Source organism: Capsicum annuum, chromosome 10, assembly GCF_002878395.1.
Source record: "Capsicum annuum cultivar UCD-10X-F1 chromosome 10, UCD10Xv1.1, whole genome shotgun sequence".
In the NCBI taxonomy this organism is placed as follows: Eukaryota; Viridiplantae; Streptophyta; class Magnoliopsida; order Solanales; family Solanaceae; genus Capsicum; species Capsicum annuum.
This window is the reverse complement of record NC_061120.1, coordinates 2,029,089-2,055,436: the sequence shown is the minus strand read 5'-3', so window position 1 is coordinate 2,055,436 and position 26,348 is coordinate 2,029,089. Positions and strand designations below refer to the sequence as shown.

At 34.4% G+C, this 26,348-nt stretch overlaps 3 protein-coding genes across 5 annotated transcripts in view; all 3 read left to right on the top strand.

Moving 5' to 3' along the window:
* Positions 1-6,376: 6,376 nt before the first annotated feature.
* Positions 6,377-10,036, top strand: LOC107845538. Of its 3 annotated transcripts, none has more exons than XR_007046042.1 (2): positions 6,377-6,981; positions 8,593-10,036. XR_007046042.1 is itself a non-coding variant. In XM_016689918.2 (2 exons), exon 2 carries the CDS (start codon positions 8,918-8,920, stop codon positions 9,353-9,355), a length of 438 nt encoding a protein of 145 aa, XP_016545404.1. In that variant the 5' UTR covers positions 7,209-8,219; positions 8,593-8,917; the 3' UTR covers positions 9,356-9,612. The 3 variants fall into 3 exon arrangements, 1 of the variants encoding a protein (XP_016545404.1); XR_007046043.1 differs by having other exon boundaries at positions 6,377-6,985; XM_016689918.2 differs by lacking the exon at positions 6,377-6,981 and adding an exon at positions 7,209-8,219 and having other exon boundaries at positions 8,593-9,612.
* Positions 10,037-16,039: 6,003 nt separating this feature from the next.
* On the top strand, positions 16,040-24,440 carry LOC107845523 (probable ubiquitin-conjugating enzyme E2 25). The gene is made up of 8 exons (XM_047398389.1): positions 16,040-16,346; positions 19,195-19,282; positions 21,248-21,331; positions 21,430-22,458; positions 22,543-22,606; positions 22,785-22,924; positions 23,002-23,313; positions 23,898-24,440. Exons 1-8 carry the CDS (start codon positions 16,333-16,335, stop codon positions 24,207-24,209), a joined length of 2,043 nt encoding a protein of 680 aa, XP_047254345.1. The 5' UTR covers positions 16,040-16,332; the 3' UTR covers positions 24,210-24,440.
* Positions 24,441-25,877: 1,437 nt separating this feature from the next.
* The window catches only part of LOC107845343 (terminal nucleotidyltransferase 4B), a gene marked incomplete in the record, with an annotated part of 12,730 nt that continues 12,259 nt past the window's right edge, over positions 25,878-26,348 (top strand). Inside the window, 1 exon segment of the mRNA XM_047398387.1 lies at positions 25,878-26,316. Coding sequence (XP_047254343.1) covers positions 25,893-26,316 — 424 coding nt within the window.

Genomic DNA, 26,348 nt, shown 5'->3' with positions numbered 1-26,348 from the left:
TGTAACAATTATAACTTTCATATGAAATGATCACAGTACGATTCACCAGTCATCCTAGCTCAACGGCACACTCACTTGATATCAAGAATCAAACAAACTAAAACTAAAGAGCTACAAAGGTCAGCTCGAGAATGAGTCCTATGCAACGCGAACTTGAACGAATGTTATAAATATAATATGATATACAACAATATATTATCACACAAGAACCATTGCTAAACAATAATTGCTAACATAGATAACACATATATTAATTTATTTCCACACCTAAGTCATTGTTAATCAACCATTTTAGCCTTTAACTTCCCATGCAAATGAAGTTTTATATAATAAGTTGACCCAAAAAAAAAAAAAAAATGGAAAGAAAGAAATGAAATAATGAATAAAGCAAATTTTCATTTTAACCCTTAAACTCTTGTGATATTTAAATAGGGGTCTAATTTATTTTTGAGAAAAGGCATCGTTTCCACCCCAAACTATATCCGAAAAGTCGAAGTCACACCAAAATTATACTAGTGACCTATTACACACCTAAACTATAAAAAGGTGAAACTATTTACACCCTGTCAGGCTACCACCACTTGCATGTGGTGTAGTATTTTACACGCGCTGCCACGTCAGCACCACGTCAGTAAAAAGTATCACTTTTTTATAGTTAAGGTGTGTAATAGGTCACTTATATAATTTAGGTGTAAATTTGACTTTTCGACTATAGTTTGGGGTGGAAACGATGCCTTTTCCCTTAATATTTTTAGCCGTTTACTTTTGTTATTTAATAGCCTGGACGCGCCTGAAATAAGTGTAACACATGCGCCTTAGAATGGGGGTCGCGGGGAGGTAATAATATCACTTTTATATAGTTAAGGTGTGTAATAGGTCACTTATATAATTTAGGTGTGGCTTAGACTTTTCTTGTATAGTATGGGGTGGAAATGATGTATTTTCCCTTTATTTTTTCAAACTAAAGAAACCATAAAGTTACTTTTAAAAAAAAATAAATTAAAGTCAGAATTTAAAGTTTACGGATTTGAAATCTTTAGTTCTTTTAAGTTAATTAATTTTAAATTAATAATTTATAATAAAAATTGTAATCTGCTTCTGTGTTGCACTATGTGTTTGTGTGGTATCTCGTGCCTTGAGCTGGGGGTCTATCGGAAACAGCCTTTCTACTTCATCAGAGGTAGAGGTATGGACTGCGTACATCTTACCCCCAGACCCCACTAGGTGGGAATACACTGGGTTTGTTGTTGTTGTTGTATAATAAAAATTGGATCTGAACTTGGTTAGTACACTAGCTAGCTCCGCCCCTAGTAAGACGTAAGTCATAATTTTATTTTTCTTTTATATTATCAAAGTTATTTTTTACATCAATTCAACGAATACAAGACATTAGAGTATATAACATACATTTTTATTTTTATCATTACATCTTAGTTAATTAATGCATATTCTTATTTTAATTATGATAAATTTATATAATTTGGCGTGAACATCAAATATGAATAAGCGTTTATATATACTATCAAGTTAAAAATGTAACGCAATGAACGAAGTTCCTTTTCTCTTAACAGCGGCCAGGGGTTCCTTTTACGTGTGCTGAGTACAGAAAAATTTTTGACATGGAGTGCTTCCCTTGAATTGGCACGATATGATACGAGTTCAAATTAGTCGAAAAATATTCAATGTCCACTCTTAACCAAAAAAAGTAAAAAGTTAAAAATAAATTAACACAAAAAAAAAAACTTTTTTTCTATAAGCTAGAATAAGGGAGGGACCTACAATTGTAATATTTTGCAACCAATAATTGTATTTCATCATTTTGAAGAAAATAAAATTAATAAAAACAATTTAATCCAAAATAATGATTGTTATAGGAAATCATGTTAGCCCATGACTTCCAAGATATTTTGCCCCACCATACATATTTTGATAAATAAATAAAAAAAATAATGCATTGAATCATTGTGATATAGGATTTATAATATTTAATTTTTAATTAATTAAAATATATTTTTAGTCATTTTGGGTGTTTTTAGTAGGAAGGAATTTTAATTTTTTCATATTCGATCGATTAAAATGTTGAAAAGTATTTTATCTAGAAAAAAAGTTTCATAAAAATGAGAAAAATGACTTTTTATTGTAAACATTTGTTTTCTCAGAAAATATTTTTTAAGAAAGCATTTTTATCGTAAACAGTTTCCTACGTTGAAAATATGTTATATTTAATTATATGTAGAACTATATTACCATCTAATATAGCGTAACAGTTAACATAACATCTGAATAATTAAATGGCGGAACGATTAATAATTATGATAAATTTATGAATATTCACAAGCAAATAGATCAAAAACGCACAATGCAATTAATTGAAAATGCAATATACTTGGTAAGATATCACAAGAATTAAACTAAAATTTGTCAATAATTAAGATAACAAAAATGAAATTAACCCATTAAGTAAGTAGTATCAAATAATTACCCCCTATAAACAAAAACAATAATAAAAAAAAAAGGCCAAAACAAGAGAAAAAAAAAAAGATAATTATAGTAAAAACTTCTAATTTACATTAAAGATTTCATCTTTATTTATTTGTTTATAAATAAATAAAATAAATTATTTGTATATTTAGTAACAGTCCCAACGCTTACTGTTTGAATGGGGTGTTATATATCGTTTCATAATGTATTATATCATATAATATTTATTATATTGTATTATATTTTTATTAATTTAATGAATATAATACTTGAATAGATTGTATTGTCTTACATTCATTATAAATAATATCACATATAAAAAATTTAAAGAATAAATCTAAAAAAAAAAAATAAAAAAAATTGATACAAGACAAACTTATTATTAAAATCTATCGTTACTACATAATAAAATGAATACAATCATGAAAATTTAAGTACTAAATAAAAAATTTGAGTACTAAATAAAAGGGATAATACTCACAAAAATACCTAAATTTTGATCGAATTTTTAATTGAGCATACTGAACTTTGCGGGGTCCTATTACCCCCTAGACTTTTTAAAGTGGATTTAATTCCCCCCAAAACTCTATACCCAGTTTCGACCGTTGACGGGGCAATACACGCATCAATCTCATTTTTACACATGTATTAGCGCATGTAATACACGCACCAACTTCATATTTACATATGTCCAAGTGGACAGATATATGTCATTAAAATACGAAAAAAAAATCTAGGGGGTAATAGTATCCCGCAAAGTTCAGTATGCTCAACTGAAAATTCGATCAAAGTTCAAATATTTTTATGAGTATTATCCCTAAACAAAATAAACATTATATTTAAACTGACGATACAATAGATAACCATCCATATTTCTTTTCCATATAAAATCTTTTCCATATTTCTTTATCAGAAAAAAAGAAAAGAAAAGGCAACAAAAAAAAAAGAGAATCTTCCATTGGACCATCTAAATTCAATACATAATATATAAATATGTCTTTTAATTTGAATTGCAATATGTATTTATGTTTTTTTAGTTTTGAGTATATATATAAGTAGACACTTAAATTTATATAAAGTTAAATAAGTAGGTACATACGTTCTATGTGACATAACACATAAGACGCCACATAGGATGCAGATTGTCACACGAGATGTCTCATAGGACAGATGTGTCTATATGTTCAACTTTATACAAGTTTAAATATCTATTTATACACATTTAAAGTTGGAGGACACAAATACAAGCTGAAAACAACATAAATGACACGCTTATATATTATACCAAATCGACCGTTACATAAAATGAGATCTTTTATAGTTACACACAGATGAATTTAATAATATGATCAATAAAATTTAAGTAACAATCAAAACAAATATGATATATAAACTGACGATACAATAAATAATCATCCAAACAAGACTCTATCCAATTTATCAAAAAAACAACACCAACAATAACAACATAGTTGAGGTCCGAGTAGTGGCGGAGCCAGGATACTTACGAAGGGGGTTCATAAGTGAACATACGAATTAACCGAAGGAGTTTCAACATCTAATATATATACATAAAAAATAATTTTAACCATGCATGTATAGCATAATTTTTCGTCGAAGGGGGGTCGACCTCGGCAAAGGATAGATCCGCCACTGGGTCCGAGGAGGTTAAAGGTACCCAGTCTATATGACTATTTTACAGAGGTGAGATAGAGAGATTGTTTTCGATAGAATCCCAATTTTTATTAAAAGCGGGATTCTGTGTTAAACAACCTTTGCAAGTCTACTTTTTAATTAAATAGCGTATAAGTTTTTTTTTTTTTTTTAAATGATCCACTTTTGAATATTTTAATTTATCTGTGCTTAAAATTTAATTAAAATTTTTGAAAGTTACAAATTAGTCCATAAATCACCAAATGTCAAGATTATTTTTTTTTTAAAAAAAAAAACCTCCCACCAAAATCTTTTAAAAATTACAACGACGACAACAACATACCGATGTATTCCCACAAAGATCGTTTCGTATGGACAAATCGATTATCGATCCGACCGACATAGATAGATTGATTATAGATCCAATCGATATATGGATAAATCGATTATCAATTCGACAGATATAGACAAATCGATTATTGATCCAACCGATATATGAGCAGATCGATTATCAAACCGACAGATATAGACAAATCGATCATCAATCCGTCAAATATAGACAGATCAATTATCGATGTGGTTGATATTACACATCGATCTTCTATGTTATTCAATAGCTAACCGATTATAGTAATTAGATCTACAGATTAATCATCAATCTTTTCTTACCCGATAAATTAATCAACAATCATTTTTTTATCTGAAGTCTAAATGTAATTAGTCCGACAAATTAATTATCTTAGGAAGCTAAATGTATCAATTCCTTACAACTACTTTATAAATATGCGATAGAGAGATTATTTTCGATAGAATCCCGGCACATATCAAAAGCCAACAAAAAAGGAAAATATCTCTTCCATGTATTCTTTTCTTCCATCACTCAGTCTCTAGTTAGATTGATTATCCATCCGATCGATATATAAACAGATTGATTATCTATTCGATCGATATATTGATAGATCGATTATCAATCCAATAGATATAGACATATCGATCCAGTTAATTATCGATCCAATTAATATATGAACAGATCGATTATCGATTCGACATACTGATTGATTATAGTAATTAGTTTGAAAGATTAATCATCGATCCTTTTTTATTCGAGGAGGCTAAATATACCAAAATCCATACGATTAATGAGATAAAGAGTTAATTCCTCAAAATGTCATTGAACTTGTGTAAACATCCCATTAAAGTAACTTTTGTTTCTTTTAGGACAATATTATCACTGAACTATGAGCTTATTTCCATTATAAGATAAAACTAAGAAATTGTTAAGGATATGTTTGGAGAACCACACGGAAAGTGAAATTAGATGTAATTACATAGTCCAATTTTCAACTAGGAATAGAGAATTAGGTGCAATTATGTGATCTAATTACAAAGTCACATTTTATTTCTTTTTTAAAAATAAAATTTAATATCTTTTTCTTTTAAATTTCTTTTTTATTTCTATTATTTTAATTTCTTTTTTATTTTTACTTTTTTTCATTTTACATTATTTATCTTTCATTGCTTTTCTTCTCATTTTCCAACTTTACTTCTTATGATTTAATATAATTACTCATATTTTTTTTTTCTGTATTTAGCGTATTATTGAATTTTTATAATTTTTATTCTAATGTTTGAATTAAAGTAGTATTTTATTATTGAATGAGATTATAGACTCATGTGTTTTTCGTTCTTTTGAATTATATTTACTCGTCGGAATTTTATACAAGAGTATTATATTTTTCTCTTGGATTTTGAATTTATGTTTCGGTTTATTTTTTTTAGTATTATAGACATGCTATTTCATATTGCATGTCACTGCAAATTGTCTAATAACATATAATTTTAATTTTTCTATGGCTTTCCAAATATGTCCTTAACTATTTTTTAGTTTCACCTTATTTTGGAAAGAAGTACATAGTTTAATGAAAATATTTTCCTAAAAGAAATTACCAAAAGTTACTTTAGTAAGATGTTTGCACAAGTTTAATGGCAATTTGAAAAATTAACTCGACAATTTGAAGTGACATGCAATATAAAATAACAAGTCTATAGTACTAAAACAAATAAATTGAAATATAAAACAAAACACAAATTAAAAATTCAAGAAAAAAACCACAATACTCTTATATAAAATTCCAACGAGTAAATAATTTAAAAGAAAGGAAAAACACATAAGTCGTCTCATTCAATAATGAAATACTACTTTAATTCAAACACTAGAATTAAAATGCAATAATGCGCTAAATGAAGAAAAAATACGAGTAATTATATTGAATCATAAGAAGAAAAGGTTGGAAAATGAGAAGAAAAGAGATGAAAGATAAATAATGTAAAGTGAAAAAAATAAAAATAAAAAAGAAATTAAAATAATAGAAATAAAAAATAAAATTAAAAGAAAAAAAATTAAAATAAAAAAAAGAAATAAAATGTAACTTTATAATTACATCACGTAATTGAACTTAATTCTCTATTCCTAATTGAAAATTAGACTATATAATTATACCTAATTTCACTTTCTTTGTGATTCTCGGATAAAAAGATTGTTTTCGACAGATTCCCCGCTCTTATCAAAAGCCAACAAAAAAGGAAAAATATCTCTTCCAATATATTCTTTCCTTCCATCACTTTCCAGCTGTTTAAGAATTTGTTTGTCTTTTTTTTGGATCCAAAGCTTTTCGCTCTCATACTTTCTCTCTCTCTAATTCTTGAATTCCATCTGTCTGTCAAAGCCTTCATCCAAATCAGTTACTAAAAAAATTAGCTGAAAATTCATAAAGTTGACATTTGGGAATTTGTAAATGGACCAAACTCATGGTGTCTATATCCCATGCTGACCTACTATTTTGATATGTATGTATGTGTACAGAATTTATCTATTTTTGTACAAAATTTGTGTATTATAGTTTAATATATGTTAATGATCTGTGGTTAATTTTTTTTGCTTTTTTGGATAAATTTTTTGTGGGGTTGTTGGAATTTGAGGGAAAAGTCTATGTTTTGAACATTTGGTTAGTTTTTTTTTTTTTCACTATTTTGTTTTGTGGGGTTCTTGTGATTTGAGTAAAAATTCTTTCTTTTTGATCATTTGGTGTTTTTTTAATACTTTTCTGTGTACAAAATTTGTATACAATAATATAATATATGTTAATGATCTATGGTTAAATTTTTTTTCTTTTTTTTGGATAAATTTTTGTGGGGTTGTTTGAATTTGAGGAAAAAGTTTGTAGTTTGAACATTTGGTTAGTTTTTTTTCCACTATTTTGTTTTATGAGGTTCTTGTGTTATGTATGTGTTGAAAAGTTATCCTTTTTTGTTAATTTGTTTGTGGGGTTGTTGGAATTTGAGGAAAAAGTGTGTGTTTTGAACATTTGGTTAGTTTTTTATCACTATTTTGTTTTATGGGGTTCTTGTGATTTGGTGAAAAGTTAAATTTATTATTTTTTTTGGATAAAGTTTTTGTGTGGTTCTTGGAATTTGAGGAAAAAGTGTATGTTTTTTGAACATTTGGTTAGTTTTTTTTCACTATTTTGTTTTATGGGGTTCTTGTGATTTGAGGAAAAATTGTTTCTTTTTGATCATTTGGTGTTTTTCTAATCACTATTTTGCTTTAGGGCTGTTGTGATTTTGAGAAAAAGTATTTTCTTTTGAATATTTAGTTAGTTTGTTTCACTATTTTGTTTTATGGGGTTTGTTGTGATTTGAGGAAAATGCAGGTAAGGCTGGGTACAGTAGATTCTTGTGGTTCGAGGAAGAGGGTACTAGGCTGCTCTTTTTGTTGTGATTTAAGGGAAAAAGTCTTTCTTTGAACATTTGGTTAAATTTTTGTCACTAATTTGTTTTATGGGGTTCTTGTGATTTGAGGGAAAACTCTTTCTTTTATACAGTTGGTTATGTTTTTTTTTTTTTAATACTATTTTGTTTGATGTGGTTCTTGTGATTTGAGGAAAAACTCTTTCTTTTGTTCATTTGGTTAGTTTTTTTCACTATTTTATTTTTTGTATTTCTTGTGATTTGTACTTGGATTTGCTGCATTTGAATCGAGGGTCTTTCAGAAACAGTCTCTCTACCTCCACGAGGTAGTGTGTAAGGTCTGCGTACACTCTACCCTCCCCTCCCCAGGTCCCACTCGTGGGCTTTTGTTGTTATGATTTGAGGGAAAATAATCTTTCTTTTGCACATTTGGTTAATCTTTTCACTATTTTGTTTTATGGGGTTCTTGAGAATAGGTAGCCAAAGCTAAGAACAAAAGATTTGATATATGTGATATGCCTAAAAATTGAATCTTTGATGATTTTGTGTGTTTCAAATAATCAAAAGGTCAATATGGGTTTTTCCTCTTCTGTATTCTCCACTTATAAAGATTGAAGCTTTTGTGTTTTATAACTAAAAAGGAGAATAATTTTGGGTGTTTCAAGTGATCAATAGAATAATTTGTATGTTGCCTTCTTATGTATTCTCCAGGCTTAAAACTTGAAGCTTTCGAGAGCTAACAAAGGAGATATATTTAGGTGTTTCAAGTGATCAAATGCGGTCATCTGGATTTACCCTCTGATGTATTTTTGAACCTTTGGTCGGCTAAAAAGGGAGGTAATTTTGGGTGTTGTATGAAATAATCAATACGGTCACTTATTTAGTATGATGTTTAGTATTATGATGATATGATACGAGCTGAAATGAAGAAGTGGGGATTCATATAGCCGACCTCAACTTGTTTGCGACCGAGGCATAGTTGTTATTATTATCGTACAAAGATTGAAGCTTTGGTGAGCTATTTCAAAGTGATCAAATGGGGTCATCTGGTTTTTTCCTCTTGTGCATACTTCATTCTATGGTGGCGTTAACTTCTGGAGCTTTAATGATGTTTTACAGCAACGAGGTATTTATATTTAGCCACGGTAGAGAACGTGCCAGTAAGCTTTTTGGATCGACACCCCATGACCAATTGATAATCCGAACATCAGATTCGTTCTCTGGACTGCTTTTATTCGCAATTGGTTTTTTCTTGTTCATGGTTGCATTCGTAAAAGATAGAGAGTTCCATAGTTTCTTTGCGAAGGGATGTGTCCTCCTTCATATAGCTATGGCTATTTGGAGAATATACTTTGAGAGGAAACTCGAGGAGGATCTCGGCCATGATTGGCTGAGATTGGTTGTTGCTGATACTGCTTTAGGACTTTCTTGGGTTTTCTTTCTTGTGTATTCTTGGAGAGAGAAGTATGATTAGTCTTCATCGGGGAGCGATACAGAGAAGATTAGCATGACGTGAACGAATCAAGAAAAGTGTGATTAGTCGTTGTTACCTATTACGCTTCCTTTGTTTCATATATGGATCTTGTGGTTGTTTCTGACATTGCTTTAGGACCTTCTTGGGTTTTCTTTCTTGTGTATTCTTGGGGAACGATACTAAGAAATTAGCACGGACCATTGTTCAACGATGACACGAACGAATTGGGAAAAGTGTGATTACTTTTTTTTTTTGCCTACTACACTGGATCTTGTGGTTGTTTCCGACACTGCTTTAGGACGTGGATTTTCTTTCTTGTGCATTCTTGGAGAACGAGGTATATTAGTCGATGGTAAATTGGAACAATACAGCGAAGATCAGCATGGTCTGCTCAAATTTCGTATCGTTAGTCTTGGTGTGCCTATTACACTTTGTGGTTGCCATTTTCATTCCTTAAAGGACACATTTGAGTCCATGTTCACATTTTTATTTCACAAGGCGAAAGAAATCGTTCTTGTTCAAGTATCAATCAACTACGTCTCGATTCTGAACTAGATGAATTCGCCTAAAGAATGTGTAAGTTTGCAGACTGAAATCTGGTTTTGTTATTGCTTGAGTTATAGGAAGCTACTTTGCAAGTTAGATGATGAAACACAACCAGATTGTGCTTCTTTACTTAAATCTTGTACAGCATTACCCCCCCCCCCCCCCCCCCCCCCCCCCCCCCCCCCCTTTTTTTTTTTTTGGACAATTCTTGTAAAGTGCTTCATTTACTGATGCAAGTTTTTTGTTGATAGATTGAGGTGTTTGTGATCTCCTGATGTTGGCTTTTGTTGATGTTTCAGTCTATATCTCTTTTTTCAGTCTTGAAAATGTAGAATAAGTTTGTGTGTGTAAGGGTAAAGTTGTCTCCGTGTGACCTATAGATCAGGGGGTTCGAGCCGTGAAAATAGTCACGGATGCTTGCATTAGGGTGGATTGTTTACATCACATCCCTTTGAAATGTGGTCCTCGAGATCCTGTTAATGCGGTATGTTTTATGCATCGGAATGTTTTTTCTCTCTTAGAGTTGTATTATTTCTGATTTGAAAAACAGTCACGGATGCTTGCATTAGGTGGATTGTCTATGTCACATTCCTTGAAATGTGGTCCTCGAGATCTTGTTAACGCGGGATGTTTTATGCATCAGAATGTTTTTTTTTTCCCTCTAGAGTAGTATCATTTCTGATTTGGAAGTGTGTGAATTGTGATTGCTCACTGAAAATGTAGAATAATTTTATGAGTGTTAAGGGTAAAGTTGTCTGTCTCACGGATGCTTGCATTAGGGTGGTTACTCTCTGTCTCATCCCTTGAAATGTGGTCCGCGAGATCCTATTAGCGCAGGTTGGACTTGAAAATATAGAGCGATTATATGAGCGTAAGGGTAAAGTCATCTCTGTGTGGCCTATAGATCAGGGTGTTCGAGCCGTAAAAACAGACACGGATGCTTGCATTAGGGTTGGTATATCTATGTCACATCCTCGAAATGTGGTTCTCGTGAGATCCTGTTAGCGCGGGATGGACTTGAAAATGTAGAACGATTTATGAGCGTAAGGGTAAAGTCATCTCTGTGTGGCCTATAGATCAGTGGTTCAAGCCGTAAAAACAGACACGGATGCTTGCATTAGGGTTGGTATGTCTATGTTACATCCTCAAAATGTGGTCCTCGAAGGTCCTGTTAGCGCGGGATGGACTTGAAAATGTAGAATGATTTTATGAGCGTAAGGGTAAAGTCATCTCTGTGTGGCCTATATGTCAGGGGTTCGAGCCGTGAAAACAGACACGGATGCTTGCGTTAGGGTTGGTATGTCTATGTCACATCCTCGAAATGTGGTCCTCACGAGATCCTGTTAGCGCGGGATGGACTTGAAAATGTAGGGTAAAGTCATCTCTGTGTGGTCTACAGATAAGGGGTTCGAGCCGTGAAAACAAACACGGATGCTTGCATTATGGTCGTATGTCTATGTCACATCCCTTTGAAATGTGGTCCTCAAGATCTTGTTGACACGGGATGTTTTATGCATCAGACTGTTTTTTTAGTTTCTCTTTAAGAGTTGTATTATTTCTTATTTGAAAGTGTGTGATTGCTCACTTTCAATAGGATAAGATTTAGTTAGCCTGCTTTATTAATATTCAATGATAGTAGTCTTGATTAATACAGTGTCTATGACTCATTCCTCATGAATCTTTAGTTGGGTCCCTCTTTCATTATCATGTCTTTATCACTATTTTTGACTTATCAAGTTTATTTGTTCACTTCCCACAAAAGAACTGAAGTGAGGTTGCGATGGTTCGGACATGTGACGAAGAGGTGCACAGATGCTTCAGTACGGAGGTGTGAGAGGCTGGTTGCGGATGGTTTTAGGCGGGGTCGGGTAGGTCAAAGAAATATTGGAGGGAGGTGGTTAGGCATGATATAGAACAGTTACAGTTTATGGAGGACATGATCTTCGATAGGAAGGTGTGGAGGATGCAGATTAGGGTAGAGGGTTACCGGGTAGGAGTTCGTTCATAATAGTAGGAAAGATTGCTTTGTTTGTATCCGTGTTTGTAGTTTCTCAGGTATGATATGGAACAGTTACAGCTTACGGAGGACATGATCTTTGATAGGAAGGTGTGGAGGATGCGAATTAGGGTAGAGGGTTACTGGGTAGGAGTTCTTCTATAATAGTAGGAAAGAGTGGTTTGTTTGTATCTGTGTCTGTAGTTTCTTGTTCGTGGCATTTTGGTGATGTCTATGATTTCAAATAGATAGTTTATGGTATTATCTCGTGGGTGTCTTTGTTATATAGTTATCTGTCCTGAGTCGGGTGTCTAACGGAAACAATTTCTCTACTTCATCTGAGGTAGCGGTATGGATTGCATACACTTTACCATCCCTCGACTCCACTTTGTGGAAATATACTGGATAGTAGTTAATGTTGTTGTATCGTACGTAGTATTATTCAGATTTTGAAGAAGGATCGGATCACAGGAATTCATATTGCTTAGTCTTACTTTATATTTCTTCAAAGTGTTATTTTAACAGTATCACATGACGATAAATTTATCGATTACGTGAACATTTTCCTTTATTAAATTTAGATAAATGAGAAGAAATCACTTGAAATATTTGCAATACTTTCATGTCAAGAAAAGAATTTGCTTTTAATGAATAAAAGGAGACAAGTGGGTGAATTTTTTTATTTTATTTTTTTAAATATTGATTGATGTTGAAATTTCTTTAATAATGTTGGAGTAAATTTACGTGGGCACAATTAAATTATAAAGAAAGAAAGCAGCAACATCAAAATTCTAATTTTGACAAAAGTGCGCAAGTTGGACATAATAAATTGTAACATTTCATTTTCCTAATTTGCAAATTAAATATATATAATTGTACTAGGTGCAAAATTCAACTCAATAAAGATTACAATAATTACTTGCATAGGAAAAGAAAAGGACAATCTGGTGCATAAAGCATTCCGTATTCATGCAGATTCAGTGAAAATTGAAAAGTCGCACCTCAAAGGATGTGACGTAGATAGTATATTCAAGTATAAGCATTAGTAGTTGCTTTTACGGAAAGCAAGTGAAGTTTCACTAATTACAGTATTGAGCTTCCAACAACTCAACAAACTCATAAATAGAACACAATCCATGAGCGAAATACTAAAAATCGAAGATTTTTTGCGATTTTTCGTGTGAACATATGGATTGGTGGGGAGTAGGTTTTGAGAAAGCAATCGATGAGACAGATATGACTGACTCCAAATTTTAGTTCATCGGGTTCGCAAGTTGTGAGAGATATGACATTAGGTTGGTCATCTTCGACACTCTTACCTGGTGTGATATTGTTTGTTTTGGGTCAAGGCCGCACGTTTTTTTTCCCCAAATGATCTCACATCATTAAGAAATCCTATACCTTATATGTAGCTTCCCAGTTCCTTCAGTTACCAATGTGAGACTTTGGTTCGTACACCTAACAAAAATCAGGGCAGTTTGGATGCGTCTCAACTTCTTGGCATTTCTAATGTTTTACGCAACCTTACCTTACATTTTTACCGGAGATTGTTTTCAAGGCTTAAACCTGTGACCAGGGGCGGCTCAAGCAAATTCATGGTGTAAGGCGAAAATCAAACGGAGGCCTTACGTTTTTTAGAAAAAAATAATGTATTTTTATAAAGTCTATTTTTAAAATTATGTAATCGTATTTAATAATTTTTTTTAATTAATAATATAGTCAATGCATTAAAAAGTTTTTACTATATCAAATTCCTAAATTTTTTTACATAAAAAGTTTTTTTTTTCTATAAATAATATTTAATATATTTCTTAAAATTTATAATTTATTATTACAAAAAAAATGAGGCCCCTCGAATTTCGGAGGCCTTGGGCGGCCGCCTTTTCTCCAAAAGGGTTGAGCCGCCCCTGTCTGTGACCAGGTGGTCACATGGCAGTAACTTTACCAGTTACCAGCGACACAGTTAATAATTAAAATGCGAAAACAAATTACATTGGGATTAGGGGTAGAGAGATTGTTTCCGATAGGCGCTAAAAAGATTCAAGATAAATGACCATATAAACTATAAGAATGACACAAACTTCTACTTTACACTTAGGCCTCCTACAAGATAAGTAATAAGGGGACTTTCCTTGCTCATTTCCAAGCTTCGACAAAGAAATTTGTGTACAATAGACTTTTGTGATCTAATCCTTCATTGGATATTGCGTGTAACGAGAGCTAGTAGTTATCTATGTTGCACGTACTTTTCACTTCCGATGCCGCACCCAGTGTCTGATTCTCCAAAAATGCACTACTTTTGGAGAAGCGGACAAGTACCTATTGACATTTTTGAAGAGTTCGGAGCAACATAAGTAGTCATAGTGTTATGCTTATCGTGTCTTGTTTGTGGAGGTTTGGTAATATTTGTTGTTTCGGTAGATCGATTGTAGTATTACTTTGTAATAGTCTTGTTCGTGTTATTTTTTGTTGTTGTGTTAATACCTATTTGTTCCAGTACTATGTACTGTTTTTGTCTTTGAGCCGGGGGTCTATCGGAAACAGCCTCTACCACACCTCTGAGTTAGTGGTATTGACTGCATACACTTACCTTCCTCAGATTTTCTATGCTAAACTATTCAATGTTTACTTCCAAGAATAATTTAATTAGTCCCAAAATAATAAAAATATAGTACTCAACTTTTAGAATTTTTTTTTTTAATTCTAAAATGAAAAATAGTGGTAAAATATCCATCCTCAGTAATAATGATAAATATTTAAGACGGAGGGAATATCAAACGTAGCAAGAATTTCTAAAAATTGTTTTGTATAAATGATAAAATAATATACTCAGTACAAAACGAATCACTATATTGAATTAAATTATCATATCATTAATTAATACATATCGAATTATTCTACCACTAATACAATAATTAAAACAACATATCCAGTAAAATATTGCTAGTGAGATCAAATGTAGCAAGAATTTCTAAAAATTGTTGTGTATAAATGATACAATAATATATTCGATAAATAATATAGAGCGAATCACCATATCAAATTAAATTATCATGTTATTAATACATATCAAATTACTCTAACACTAATACAACAACAAAAACATATACGTAGTAAAATCCCACAAGCAAGAATTTTAAAAATTATTTTGTATAAATAATATAACAATATACTCGGTAAGTAATACAAAATGAATCACTATATCGAATTAAATTATCATATCATTAATACATATCAAATTACTTTACCATTAATACAACAACAAAAAACAACATACCCACTAGAATTCTACAAATCCAGTCTTAAAAAAAGTAAAATATAGAAAAAATAACATAAACATACGCATTAACTTATTATATTTAAACAAATTCTCACTACAAAAATCCCAACTAATTCTGTATCTTTATTGGACGTATCGGGGAATTAATTAGTATCTCGACAGATTCAAAATCGAAAAAAAAATATATAAGAAACTAATTATATATCTTTACAAAGAAAAAATGTATATTCTGACTACTATTTTAGAGTACCGAAGCTCAATGGCATTGATTATCAACAGTCAAGCCAAACTTGGAACATAGGGGTATTCAATCCTCGAGACACGTAGCCGGGGGCGACTCCAAAATTCAATTGTTCCATTTTCCTTCTCGTTCATCAATCGAAAATCAAGCAATACAGTAAGACGTGAAAACACCCGATCCCATTTCGACCTCGATATGTGGAATTGTCTTGCATCATATGTATTGAGATTGTTCGAGAGACATGGTCCAAGTCCGGTGAAAAAATGCAATAAAAAAAATTATGATGTCAAACCGCCCTTATTTTTTCAATTTCCCGGCTACTGCGTGTTGATTATACTTATTTAAGTACGACGTATTTGTATATTTTACATTTTTTTTAAATATTTTTTCCTTTTATCGGCGATTGAATTTCACTTGACTAATTATATCTCGATAAATTAAAAAATTAATCTCTAAATTATCGAGATTTATGCCTCGTCACTAATACAGAACAAATTTCAAAAACTTTTATTCAATTTAGTAATTATCCAAAATATTCCATAGGGATTTGTGTGGGGTGGGTGGGGTGGGTTGGGGGTGATGTACTACTTATCTATTTATTTATTTAACCAGGCGGGAAGAATGAGTCATAAAGCTCACAGGACTCATTACTATTTACATAAATATATAATTAAAAAAAAATATTCACTACACAAAATTCATGCGAATAATATTATATATATATATATACAGAATCCACTGAAGAGACGGAGCATATTGTATATCAATCCAATTTTTCTTCTATTTTTATATTATAAATAATTATATATATAGAAAATAAAGATTTGCTACACCAATATAAGCTATATGGGAATTTAATTAGCCAGACCTAAAAATCCATTCTTTTTTTCAAATTCCTTCAAGAATTGATCATCATGGAGACTCCTAGGTAATTTTCACAAAACCCCACTTGATCAATTTTGTTTTCTTGGTTATTTTTGTTTCATATATTGTGATTTTTGATTGTATTGTATCATATCATTTATTGTAGAAAGGAGTTTTAGTGATTATATTTGGGGAAGTTTTTTATTTGATGGTACTTATATTCCATGTTAGTTGGTAAGGATTGCTTTGTTTTGTGGTCCGTAGTAGTAGTTGTAGTGCTGCACTTTTAGTTTTTGTTTCTTGAATTTTTGCATTTGTAGTATTATTTTGTGGTATTTTTGTTTGTGTTACATGTTTTTATATATTATTATTGCTATTAAACTGATAAGAACGGGTAAAGTTGTTGTCATGTGGCTAGGCGGGCGTGGGTTTAAGCCTTGGAAACAGCCCTGGCAGAAATGCAAGGTAAGGTTGTATATAATACACTCTTGTGGTGGGGCCCTTCCCCGGTAATACATCCTTGTGGTGGGGCCCTTCCCGGACTCTATGCATAGCGGGAGCGTTAGTCAGGCTGATATTCCATGCTAGTATGTAGGAGTGTTTTGTTTTGTGTTCCGTACTAGTAGTTGTAGTGCTGCACTTTTAGTTTTTGTTTCTTGAATTTTTGCAGTTGTAACATTATTTTGTGGTAGTGTTGTTTGTGTTACATGTTTTATAGATTATTATTGCTATTAAACTTATAAGAACGGGTAAAGTTTTTGTCATGTGACTAGGTGGGCGTGGGTTTAAACCTTGGAAACAGCCTCTGGCAGAAATGCAAGGTAAGGCTGTGTATAATACACCCTTGTGGTGGGGCCTTCCCTGGACCCTGTGCATAGCGGGAGCGTTAGTGCATCGGGCTGATATTCCATGTGAATAGTTAAGAGTGTTTTGTTTTGTGGTCCGTACTAGTAGTCGTAGTGCTATACTTGTAGTTTCCGTTTCTTGAATTTTTGGTGATATTTGTTGTTTCGAGTGGGGCATTTGTAGCCAGTGGCAGAGTCAGGATTTTCATTGAGGGGGTTCAGAAGTATATATACGAATTAGTCGAAGGGGGTTCAACATCTATTTTATGTGCATAAAAATATATTTTTAACCATGTGAAAATGATATTAAAAACAATATAATCTCCTGTCGAAAGGTGGCTCCGCTAGCATTATTTTGTGGTAGTTTTGTTTCTGTTCTTGTTTTTATAGATTATTATTGTTATTAAACTGATAAGAACGGGTAAAGTTGTTGTCACGTGACTAGGTGGTCATGGGTAAGCCTTGGAAACAACCTTTTTTAGAAACGCAAGGTAAGACTGCGTACAATATACCCTTATGGTAGGTCCCTTCCTCGGACCTTGTGCATAGCGGGAGCTTCAGTGCATCGGGTTGATATTCCTTGCTAGTAGGTAGGAGTGTTTTGTTTTGTGGTTCGTACTAGTATTCGTAGTGCGACACTTGTAGTTTCTTGTTCTTAGAGTTTTGGGTGATGGTTGTTGTTTCAGGTGGGGGCATTTGTAGCATTATTTTGTGGTAGTTTTGTTCCTGTTACATGTTTTTATAGATTATTATTGTTATTAAACTGCTAAGAACTAGTAAAGTTGTTGTCATGTGACTAGGTGGTCGTGAGTTTAAGCCTTGGAAACAGCCTCTTGCAGAAATGCAGGGTAAGGCTGCGTACAATACACCATTGTGGTGGGGCACTTCCCCGGACCTTGTGCATAGCGGGAGCTTAACTGAATTGGCTTTTTTTTTAATTGAACTAGTAAGAATAGATACTACACTTGATCTTCTTAGCCAGAAGGCCGATAAGGATATTTTTAAAAGAATGGTGTGATTTTGATGTTATTGAATTTTAAAGTACATAACTGATGATTTACATGTTGTGTTTTATAACACTGATTATCCATGTATAAGGGTCTTTTTTATGTTTCAGAAAGTATTTGGGGTTTTTCTTTTTTATTGCATTGGGCAAGTGTGGATTCAGGTAGGGCTGAGGGGTTCATCCAAACCTCCTGGCTCCTTCGGTGGAACCTTACGCTGTTTATATATGATTTAAATTGAAGGAGAGCTTTGGAGTAATGGTGAAGTTGCTGTCATGTGATCAAGAGAGGCCAGAGCAAGAGTTAGGATTTTAACTATGGGGGTTCAATATTTAAAGGAAAACTAGCCGAAGGGGGTTCAATACCTACTATATACATAAAAAATAATTCTAATCATGTATAAATAGTTCGTTTTTTTTCGTTGAAGAAACCCCTAGCCGAAGGTTGTCTGTGCCCCTAATGTGACCAGGAGGTCACGGTTCAAGCCATGGAAACAGGCTTTTGCAGAAATGCAAGGTAAGGTTGCATACAATAGAACCTTGTGGCTGCGGCCCTTCCCTGGACCCCACACATAGCTGGAGCTTTAGTGCACTGGAATTCCCTTTTTTCTTGTTTGGATGGTTGTTGGTATAATGTATCCTATTATATTGTATCGGAAATATCTCTATCTCTGCAAGTTAGGAGTAAGGTATGCGTGCAGACTCTACCCTCTCCGGACCCCACTCGTCTGAGTACACTGGGCATGTTGATGTTTTTGTTTGTGATTTCCAAGTACATTACATATACCAAGTTGGTATTTTTTTGCATATAACTATTTTGTGCGTCTGTGATTTTGATGTTATTGAATTCAAAGTACAGAATTGATGATTTTCTTGTTATTTGTTAAGTGTTTGGGTGTCTGTGATATTAATGTTATTGAATTCAAAGTATAGAATTGGTGATTTTTTTTGTTATTTTTGAGTGTTTGTGATATTGAACAAATTAATCACTGACCCAGTTGATCATTTTTTTTCTTTATTTGAGCATTTTCTCTGATATATATAATGCTACTATTGATGCACAGGAAAAGAGTGTTTCCAGATGTTGAGGTAGTTGAAATTTCGCGACCTATCAACTGGAGTACGAAGCCGAAGTCTGCTAAGCAAAAGGAGGTATAAAATTATGTATTTTTTGTAACAGGATCCTATCTCTTTTTGTATCTGAAATTGATTGATTACCTTTCGCTGTCTCTTTCAGCTATAATATATGTCAACGGCCTCTTTGAATCATCTTGCTGATACACATTTGGCCTCAGTGTACAGTTTACTGTTTTTTCTTGGCTTATTTAGTTTGGTTTGGTAATTGTGCATGATAGTGCTGAAATTTACGTTCTCAAAACTTTTGGCTTTGTTGTTTGGTCTCGAGTCGGGGGTCTACCGAAAACAACCTCTCTACGTCATCTCGGAGGTAGTGGTATGTATTGCGTACATTCTACCCTCCCCAGACCCCACTTTGTGGGAATATATTGGGTATGTTGTTGTAAACCTTTTGTCTTTGCACATAGCTTATGTATCGTTTTATAAGGAATAGTCAAATGAAGTTTGTTTTGGAAACAACCTCTTGCAGAAATACAAGGTAAGACTGCATAAAATACACCCTTGTGGTGGGGCCCTTCCCCGAACCCTACACATAACGGGAGCTTTAGTGCACCGGACTGCCCTTTTAGGCAAATGAAGTTTTTCATTTGCTAACGCCCATTCCATCTCATTTTATTTTCCATCGTCCCTCCCAAGAAATCAAAGATTTTCTAGAAGAACTTTTATCCCAGTCTAACTTTTGTATGGCCATCTTGATGTTTATATTGCGCGTGATCCCCTGGTCATCCCTTCTGAGATCACTGATGCGATAGCCTCGCCTTCATTCACCATAATACAGAGCGTCCCATTGAATTTTCTTATTTTCACCAATGTTCAAGACCCTAGTTTGCACCATAGTGAACACGTCCGAGTATGAAGTTCTATTCCCTTGTGTATATACCATTGGTTTTCTAGGTAGAAAGGAATAGTAGGATATATGAAGGCGTAACAGATTGTATTCCTCGGAAAAAAATTCAGATTATTCAGGACTTGATACTATTGGAACGAAAACAAATTGCTGATGTGGAGGATGCAAAAGAATTCCCTAACCAATATGGGAGATATCGTGGGACATATGGGTTCATTACAGAATTAGGAGAAGTATACCTCATTTATACTGCAGGTGAAAAATGTTCTCGTACAATTGAGAGTTAAATCTTTTTTGTTTTAAAAAAATTTCTGGTGCATCCACGTGTTAGCATAGATCATTCAGGGTCCTCATTTTATCGGGCATCACTTTCTTGTCTAGGTGTTATTACTTTTTCTGTACCACTTGTATAACGGAGTTTTCCTCACATCAAGTGCTTTGGTATTAGTACCCAAAGGTGTAGCCTAATCGTCGATGAAGCTAAAATGAACCATGGGGTGGCCGGGGTTCAAAATCTCAAGAAACGCAAATCATTTCTTCCTATTTTTATAAATCTTGGACAAAGTTACTTGGTACTTAGTGCTAGTAGGAGGTAGTAGGTACTGGTAATTTATGAGGTGAGTGCGACTTGGCCCAAAAAATGTCTCAGGCATTTACTTACGTTGACTTCGACATGCTCTTGTACTATTTTTCAAATCTTTTCTTTGTAAAGTTACTTTCAACTTATCCACAAAGTTACGTTGGCATTACCATAATCCTCTTAACACATGCACATAATATGTTCAGCTGGATTTCGCTTTCCTTTATGTGAGCAAAAGCTAGAGATACCTGCATATATATATATATATATATATATTTTCCTACGATAGAAATCTTTTGCCATGTATGAATGCCTCTTTTGGATGATAGAAAATTGAGGAAGGACTAGTCCCTCGGATTAGATAACCTCTATTGACATCTTTTTCTGTTAATTAAATGTGTTGTGCGCGCTCTTTAGTCCGAATTTGCAGGAGATTCTGCTGGAAGTTTGGTTTTATTGACAAGACGAGCATTGAGTTTTTTTTGACTTGGATTCTTTTTTCCTTGTAACGTTATTGTTGGCTGTGATGCTAGTGCTAATGTATGATTTGTAGGTTATTTGCCTTGAAGTAATAGATGTTGACGTGGAAGATGTTGAGCGCTCTGATGGAAATGTAAACTTTAGTGGCAAAGGGAAGGTAATCGGAGATTGTTGATGCGCTCTTGTCAAAATACTGGTTCTTTTCTTCTGTCTATGCTTTCTTGTTTTGGAGGTCTAATTTTGTCAATCGCGCAGGAAATTTTGGTTGGTGGTGGTAGTTCAGCTAATAGTGGAACGGTCGATGGGGTTCAGTCTTCAAAGAAGAATCGCCTTTCAGCATCTAGTAATCCAATTATTATAGATGATTTTGGTTCTGATGTACTTGATGAGCACATGTACATGTACTATGATGACGACTTAGACAACTATGCTCTTTTGCAATCACATTTCGATAACATGGATATTCCAACTGGAGTCGAGGCTGCAATCCCATGGGTACCTGGTCCCCTTAAAGGCCAAATGATGTCAGCCACTACAAGTACTTCAGGAAGAGATGTCTCGGGTGCGGTAAAGGGCCAGTCCACTTCGTTTAGCAGCTCGACTGTTGTTGGTCAGCCTACACCATTTGGATCATCTTCGTCGTCTCCAGGACCTGCGTTAGGCGAGGGAAAATTAGTCATCGGAAGTTCGAATGAGAAGTGGGGTACTAAGGGAGAAGGTAGTTCTGGTGCTACAGCGTCTAAATTGTATAACGAGTCATTTACTCGTTATGGAAAGAGATTAGATTCATTGGGCGCTACAGCATCTAATGGTTGGGGCAGCCAATCTACTGCCAACTGGTCTCCTTTCCTGAAATTTCCCGTGGGACCTCCAGTTTCTGGGTGGATGAACCCGTTACCTAATCAAACCACTCCGATTTCAGCAGGAATTGCTCATGCATCAGGGGCTAACTATTTCCGTCAGAGTTCGCATAAAAGTGCAACAACTGCAGGAAGTCCTTCAATTCCTTTGAGACTGAATTCTAATTTAGAAAAACTTAAAACTTTAGTTGAAGCGCAAAAGCTCAGTGAAGCATCGGGGGCTTTGATGAACTCTATCCCTCAAAGTTTCCATCAAAGTGCAACAACTGCAGGAAGTCTTTCAATTCCTTCTGGACCGGTTTGTAACGGAGACAATATAAATTTAGGTGAAACTCTGAAGAAATACCGTCTTTTCAAAAAATTTGATACTGTTGAGGATCATTCGGACCATTTTTATTCTAAACATGCTTCGGCAGGGAAAGTGGTTAGTTTTATCCTAGTAAAATTTCAAATAACTTGAACTAGTTTTCGGCTTCGTTGTATTATGATATATCTCATTCTATTCCAGGCTTCTAAGAATTGGGCCAAGAAAATACAGGACGAATGGAAGATACTGGAGAAAGATCTGCCTGGTATACAAGCAATAGTTTCACACGACATGATATGATTTTCTTTTTCATCGAGCCATTGAAGTTTCTACAGCCTAGAAATTCTGTCTAGTCACGGAAATCTGAATAACTCAGTCGTTATAACACATGCTTTTTGCAATTTTCTTAACCATGCACTAATGTGGTCGTCTTTATTGAGCAGATACAATATTCGTCAGGGTGTACGAATCAAGAATGGATCTGTTGAGAGCCGTTATCATGGGTGCCGATGGAACTCCATATCATGATGGCCTTTACTTCTTTGATGTTTTCTTTCCAAGCAACTATCCCAATGTTCCGCCGGTAAGTGTCTCACTTTGTTCGGTAAGTGTCTCACTTTTCGACCTTATGCGTAACACCTCCCAACGTATTGTTTCCAGCTTGTGCACTACCATTCCTTTGGTCTTCGAATCAATCCTAATTTGTATAACTGTGGAAAAGTCTGCCTGAGTCTTCTTAACACTTGGAGTGGCCAAGGGAAAGAGAAATGGATCCCTCGTTCGTCGACTATGTTACAAGTTTTGGTGTCCATACAAGGGCTAATTTTAAATGCAAAGCCCTATTTCAATGAGCCTGGTTTTGCTGGCTCGGCCGGGACAGCCAGTGGGGAAAAAAGTTCACTGCAGTATAATGAGAACACTTTCATTTTGAATCTGAAAACAATGGTCTTCTCCATGCGTCGGCCACCACAGGTATCCCATATTATCTTAAATCGTTTGCCTGCTGTGATTGTCGTCGATGGTTCTTAACCGTCTATTACCAAAATAGGTTCTTTTGTTACGCTTCACGACTATTTCTTAATACATAAACACACCCTTTAACTTGACCTCAAATCACATCTATGACCTCCAAGTTTAGGTGTGCACAAGGAGACACTTAAACTTGTACAAAGTTGAACAAGTAGACGCACACGTCCTATGTGGCATAATACACGTAGGAAGACATGTAGGAAAAGACTCCACATAGACATGTGTCTACTTGTTCAACTTTTTACAAGTTTAAGCGTCTACTTGTGCACACCCAAAGTCGGAGGTCATAGATGTGATCTGAGGCCAAGTTAAAGGGCATTGTGTCCGTGTATGTATATATGCATTACTTAGGCAGAGGGTCCATTGGGAACAGTCTCTCTACCTTCACAAGGTAGGGGTAAGGCTGCGTACACCTACCCTGTACCCTTCCCCGACCGACTTGTGGGACTACACTACATTGGGTACGTCCTCGTCGTTGTTATTCATGCTTGTGGGTGGTTCTAAATCAACTGCTTCTTTGCGTGCAGCATTTTGAGGACTTTGTATTAGGACATTTCTTCCAACGAGCTCAAGATATTCTCGTGGCATGTCAGACATACATGGATGGTGCTCAAGTCGGTAGCCTTGTCTGGGGTGGTGTTCAAGACGTTGATGAGGGCGACAAAAGCTGCTCACCAACGTTCAAGGCTTCATTAGCCGCGTTCATCAAGACAGTTATAGATACACTGAAAGAGATTGGCGTTGGGGATTGCGACAAGTTTCTTCACTTGGCACAACGAGGTACCGGAGTAGTAGCCCCCGTTGTTCCTGGTTATGCCGCGGGCTATTTCTTCGGTTAGATGCTGACATTGAGTTTTTTGACAATAGGTGAAAGTTGAGACTAATATTGATCAACTATTTCAACTTTAATTGGGTAAAATATGGTACATTATTAGCTTCATATTAGTTTTTGTTGATTTGATAAACAGCAAAAAGTAAGAGCTCATTATGGAATATGATGAATGATGTGTTCATCTGATTTATGATATGTATATATATATAGGCTGATTATTCTTGTTTTCTCTCTTTCATATGTGAAATCAACTGGCTTGACTAATTCAGATTCACGCTAGATTGATTGAAGTTTTAGTTTTTAAATGTCGCAAAAGACCGCGTGCTGTTTTGCTCGTTTGACTTGAAAATAGCCCTAGTCGCTCCGCTGAACCAACCAGATCCGCTCAACAGCTTGTCTGGGGCTTTCGAGCGATTTTTGCCCAATTCCTGCATCGGGCCTTGGGCCCACCCATCGTATCGTGGGCTAACACCTAAAATCGCCCAAATCAGGCAAGGATGTTTGCCCAAATCCTGCATCGGGCCTTGGGCCCACCCATCAAACCATTGGGGGCTCTTGAGCGATTTTTGCCCAAATCTTGCATTGGGCCTTGGGCCCACCCATCGAACTGTGGGCTAACACCCAAAATCGCCCAAATCCTGCATCGGGCCTTGGGCCCACCCATCGAACCATTGGGGGCTTTCGAGCGATTTTTGCCCAAATCCTGTATTGGGCCTTGGGCCCACCCATCGAACTATGGGCTAACACCCAAAATCGTTGGGCCCACCCATCAAACCGTGGGCTAACACCCAAAATCGCCCAAATCTTGCACCCGGTGCCGTATCCACCCATCATTAAAATTAAGTATTTTTAATAAAAGAGTGTTATTAGGATAAGACAAATCATGTTTTATGAGCTAATATTGATTGCCGTTAAGGGGTTTCAAAGCAAGAATTGAACACTAAATTAAAAATTAAAAGATACTATATAAGCAAAGCATTAAATTGAATTTAGATTTTTGTAGTTTACTTGTCAATCTTTCAATCGCATCAAAATATTCGTAAAAACAGTTCAAATTAATTTCCTTTGTCACATACATTAAAAATAAATTGAACGAATCATACTTTTATTTGTTAATTTTATTATAAAACGGTTAATTCTCAACTTGCCCAATACTCCAAGGCTCTCCGTCATATTTGTGCCAAAAATAAACTTATTAATCACATAAACTATCATCAACTATTTATTATAATTTAGATAGGAAATCCACGCACCATCAACTATTTATCATTAATTCGACATAATAAACTCATAAAAATATGAATTTGTTGGCACAAGCATAATTTATAATATCAATATATTAATTCAAAATTTACCTTCCTACATAAATTCAAATTGACAAAAATAAACTAAAACTAGTAAAAAGTGCACAAACTTCAATAAAAAGAGAGATCTAGTCACGAAATAGAAATTTAGATTGGCGAGTAAATGATATTATGAAAACTCCTCTCACGTGACAACCCTAAAACAAATTGTCAAATTAATCTATTCGATATGACTTATTTTAAATTAATAAAATTTCAAAAGTATATATATATATATATATATATATATATATATATATATATATATTTTTTAAAAAGAAAAAATTGTATCGAGTCAAATTATCTCATATAAATTGAGACGGAGGGATGGAGTATTTAAGCTCTAAATGGGTCCAAGTAGATTCCGCAAACGTCACATTGCGCACAACTTCAGTACCATGGAAGAACTAAATATCGCTACCCCTATATTATACTCAACTCTCCCCCCTCTCTCCGCCGCCGCCGACCACCTAACTCCGCCGCCGTCCTCCTCCTCCTCCTCCGACGATGAACCTTACATCGTATTCCGAAGCGAGATTTCTCAATCGCAATCAACAATCGAATGTAATTCGCCGGAAACCGCCGCGCCTGATTACTTCTCACTCGACGGCGGCGGCGACGTTGAAGGTGAAGGTGACGGAGGTGAGATAGTATTGGCGCCGGTGATTGATGCGAAGCCGTTGAGGTTTAAGGAACCAGAGAGAGGACTTGAAGGGAATTGGTTTAGGGCTAATTGTAGGTTTAAGAGTCCTATGATTCAGCTTCATAAAGGTTAAAAAAACGACGTCGTTTTTTGTTTTTTT

Bases quoted from the DNA above. Each gene is read 5' to 3' on its own strand.
- LOC107845538 (XM_016689918.2), top strand. From the start codon at position 8,918: ATGGGGTCATCTGGTTTTTTCCTCTTGTGCATACTTCATTCTATGGTG.
- LOC107845523 (XM_047398389.1), top strand. The intron at 22,607-22,784 runs GTATACAAGCAA...TTTATTGAGCAG, and splicing joins ACTGGAGAAAGATCTGCCTG to ATACAATATTCGTCAGGGTG. The intron at 23,314-23,897 runs GTATCCCATATT...CTTTGCGTGCAG, and splicing joins CCATGCGTCGGCCACCACAG to CATTTTGAGGACTTTGTATT.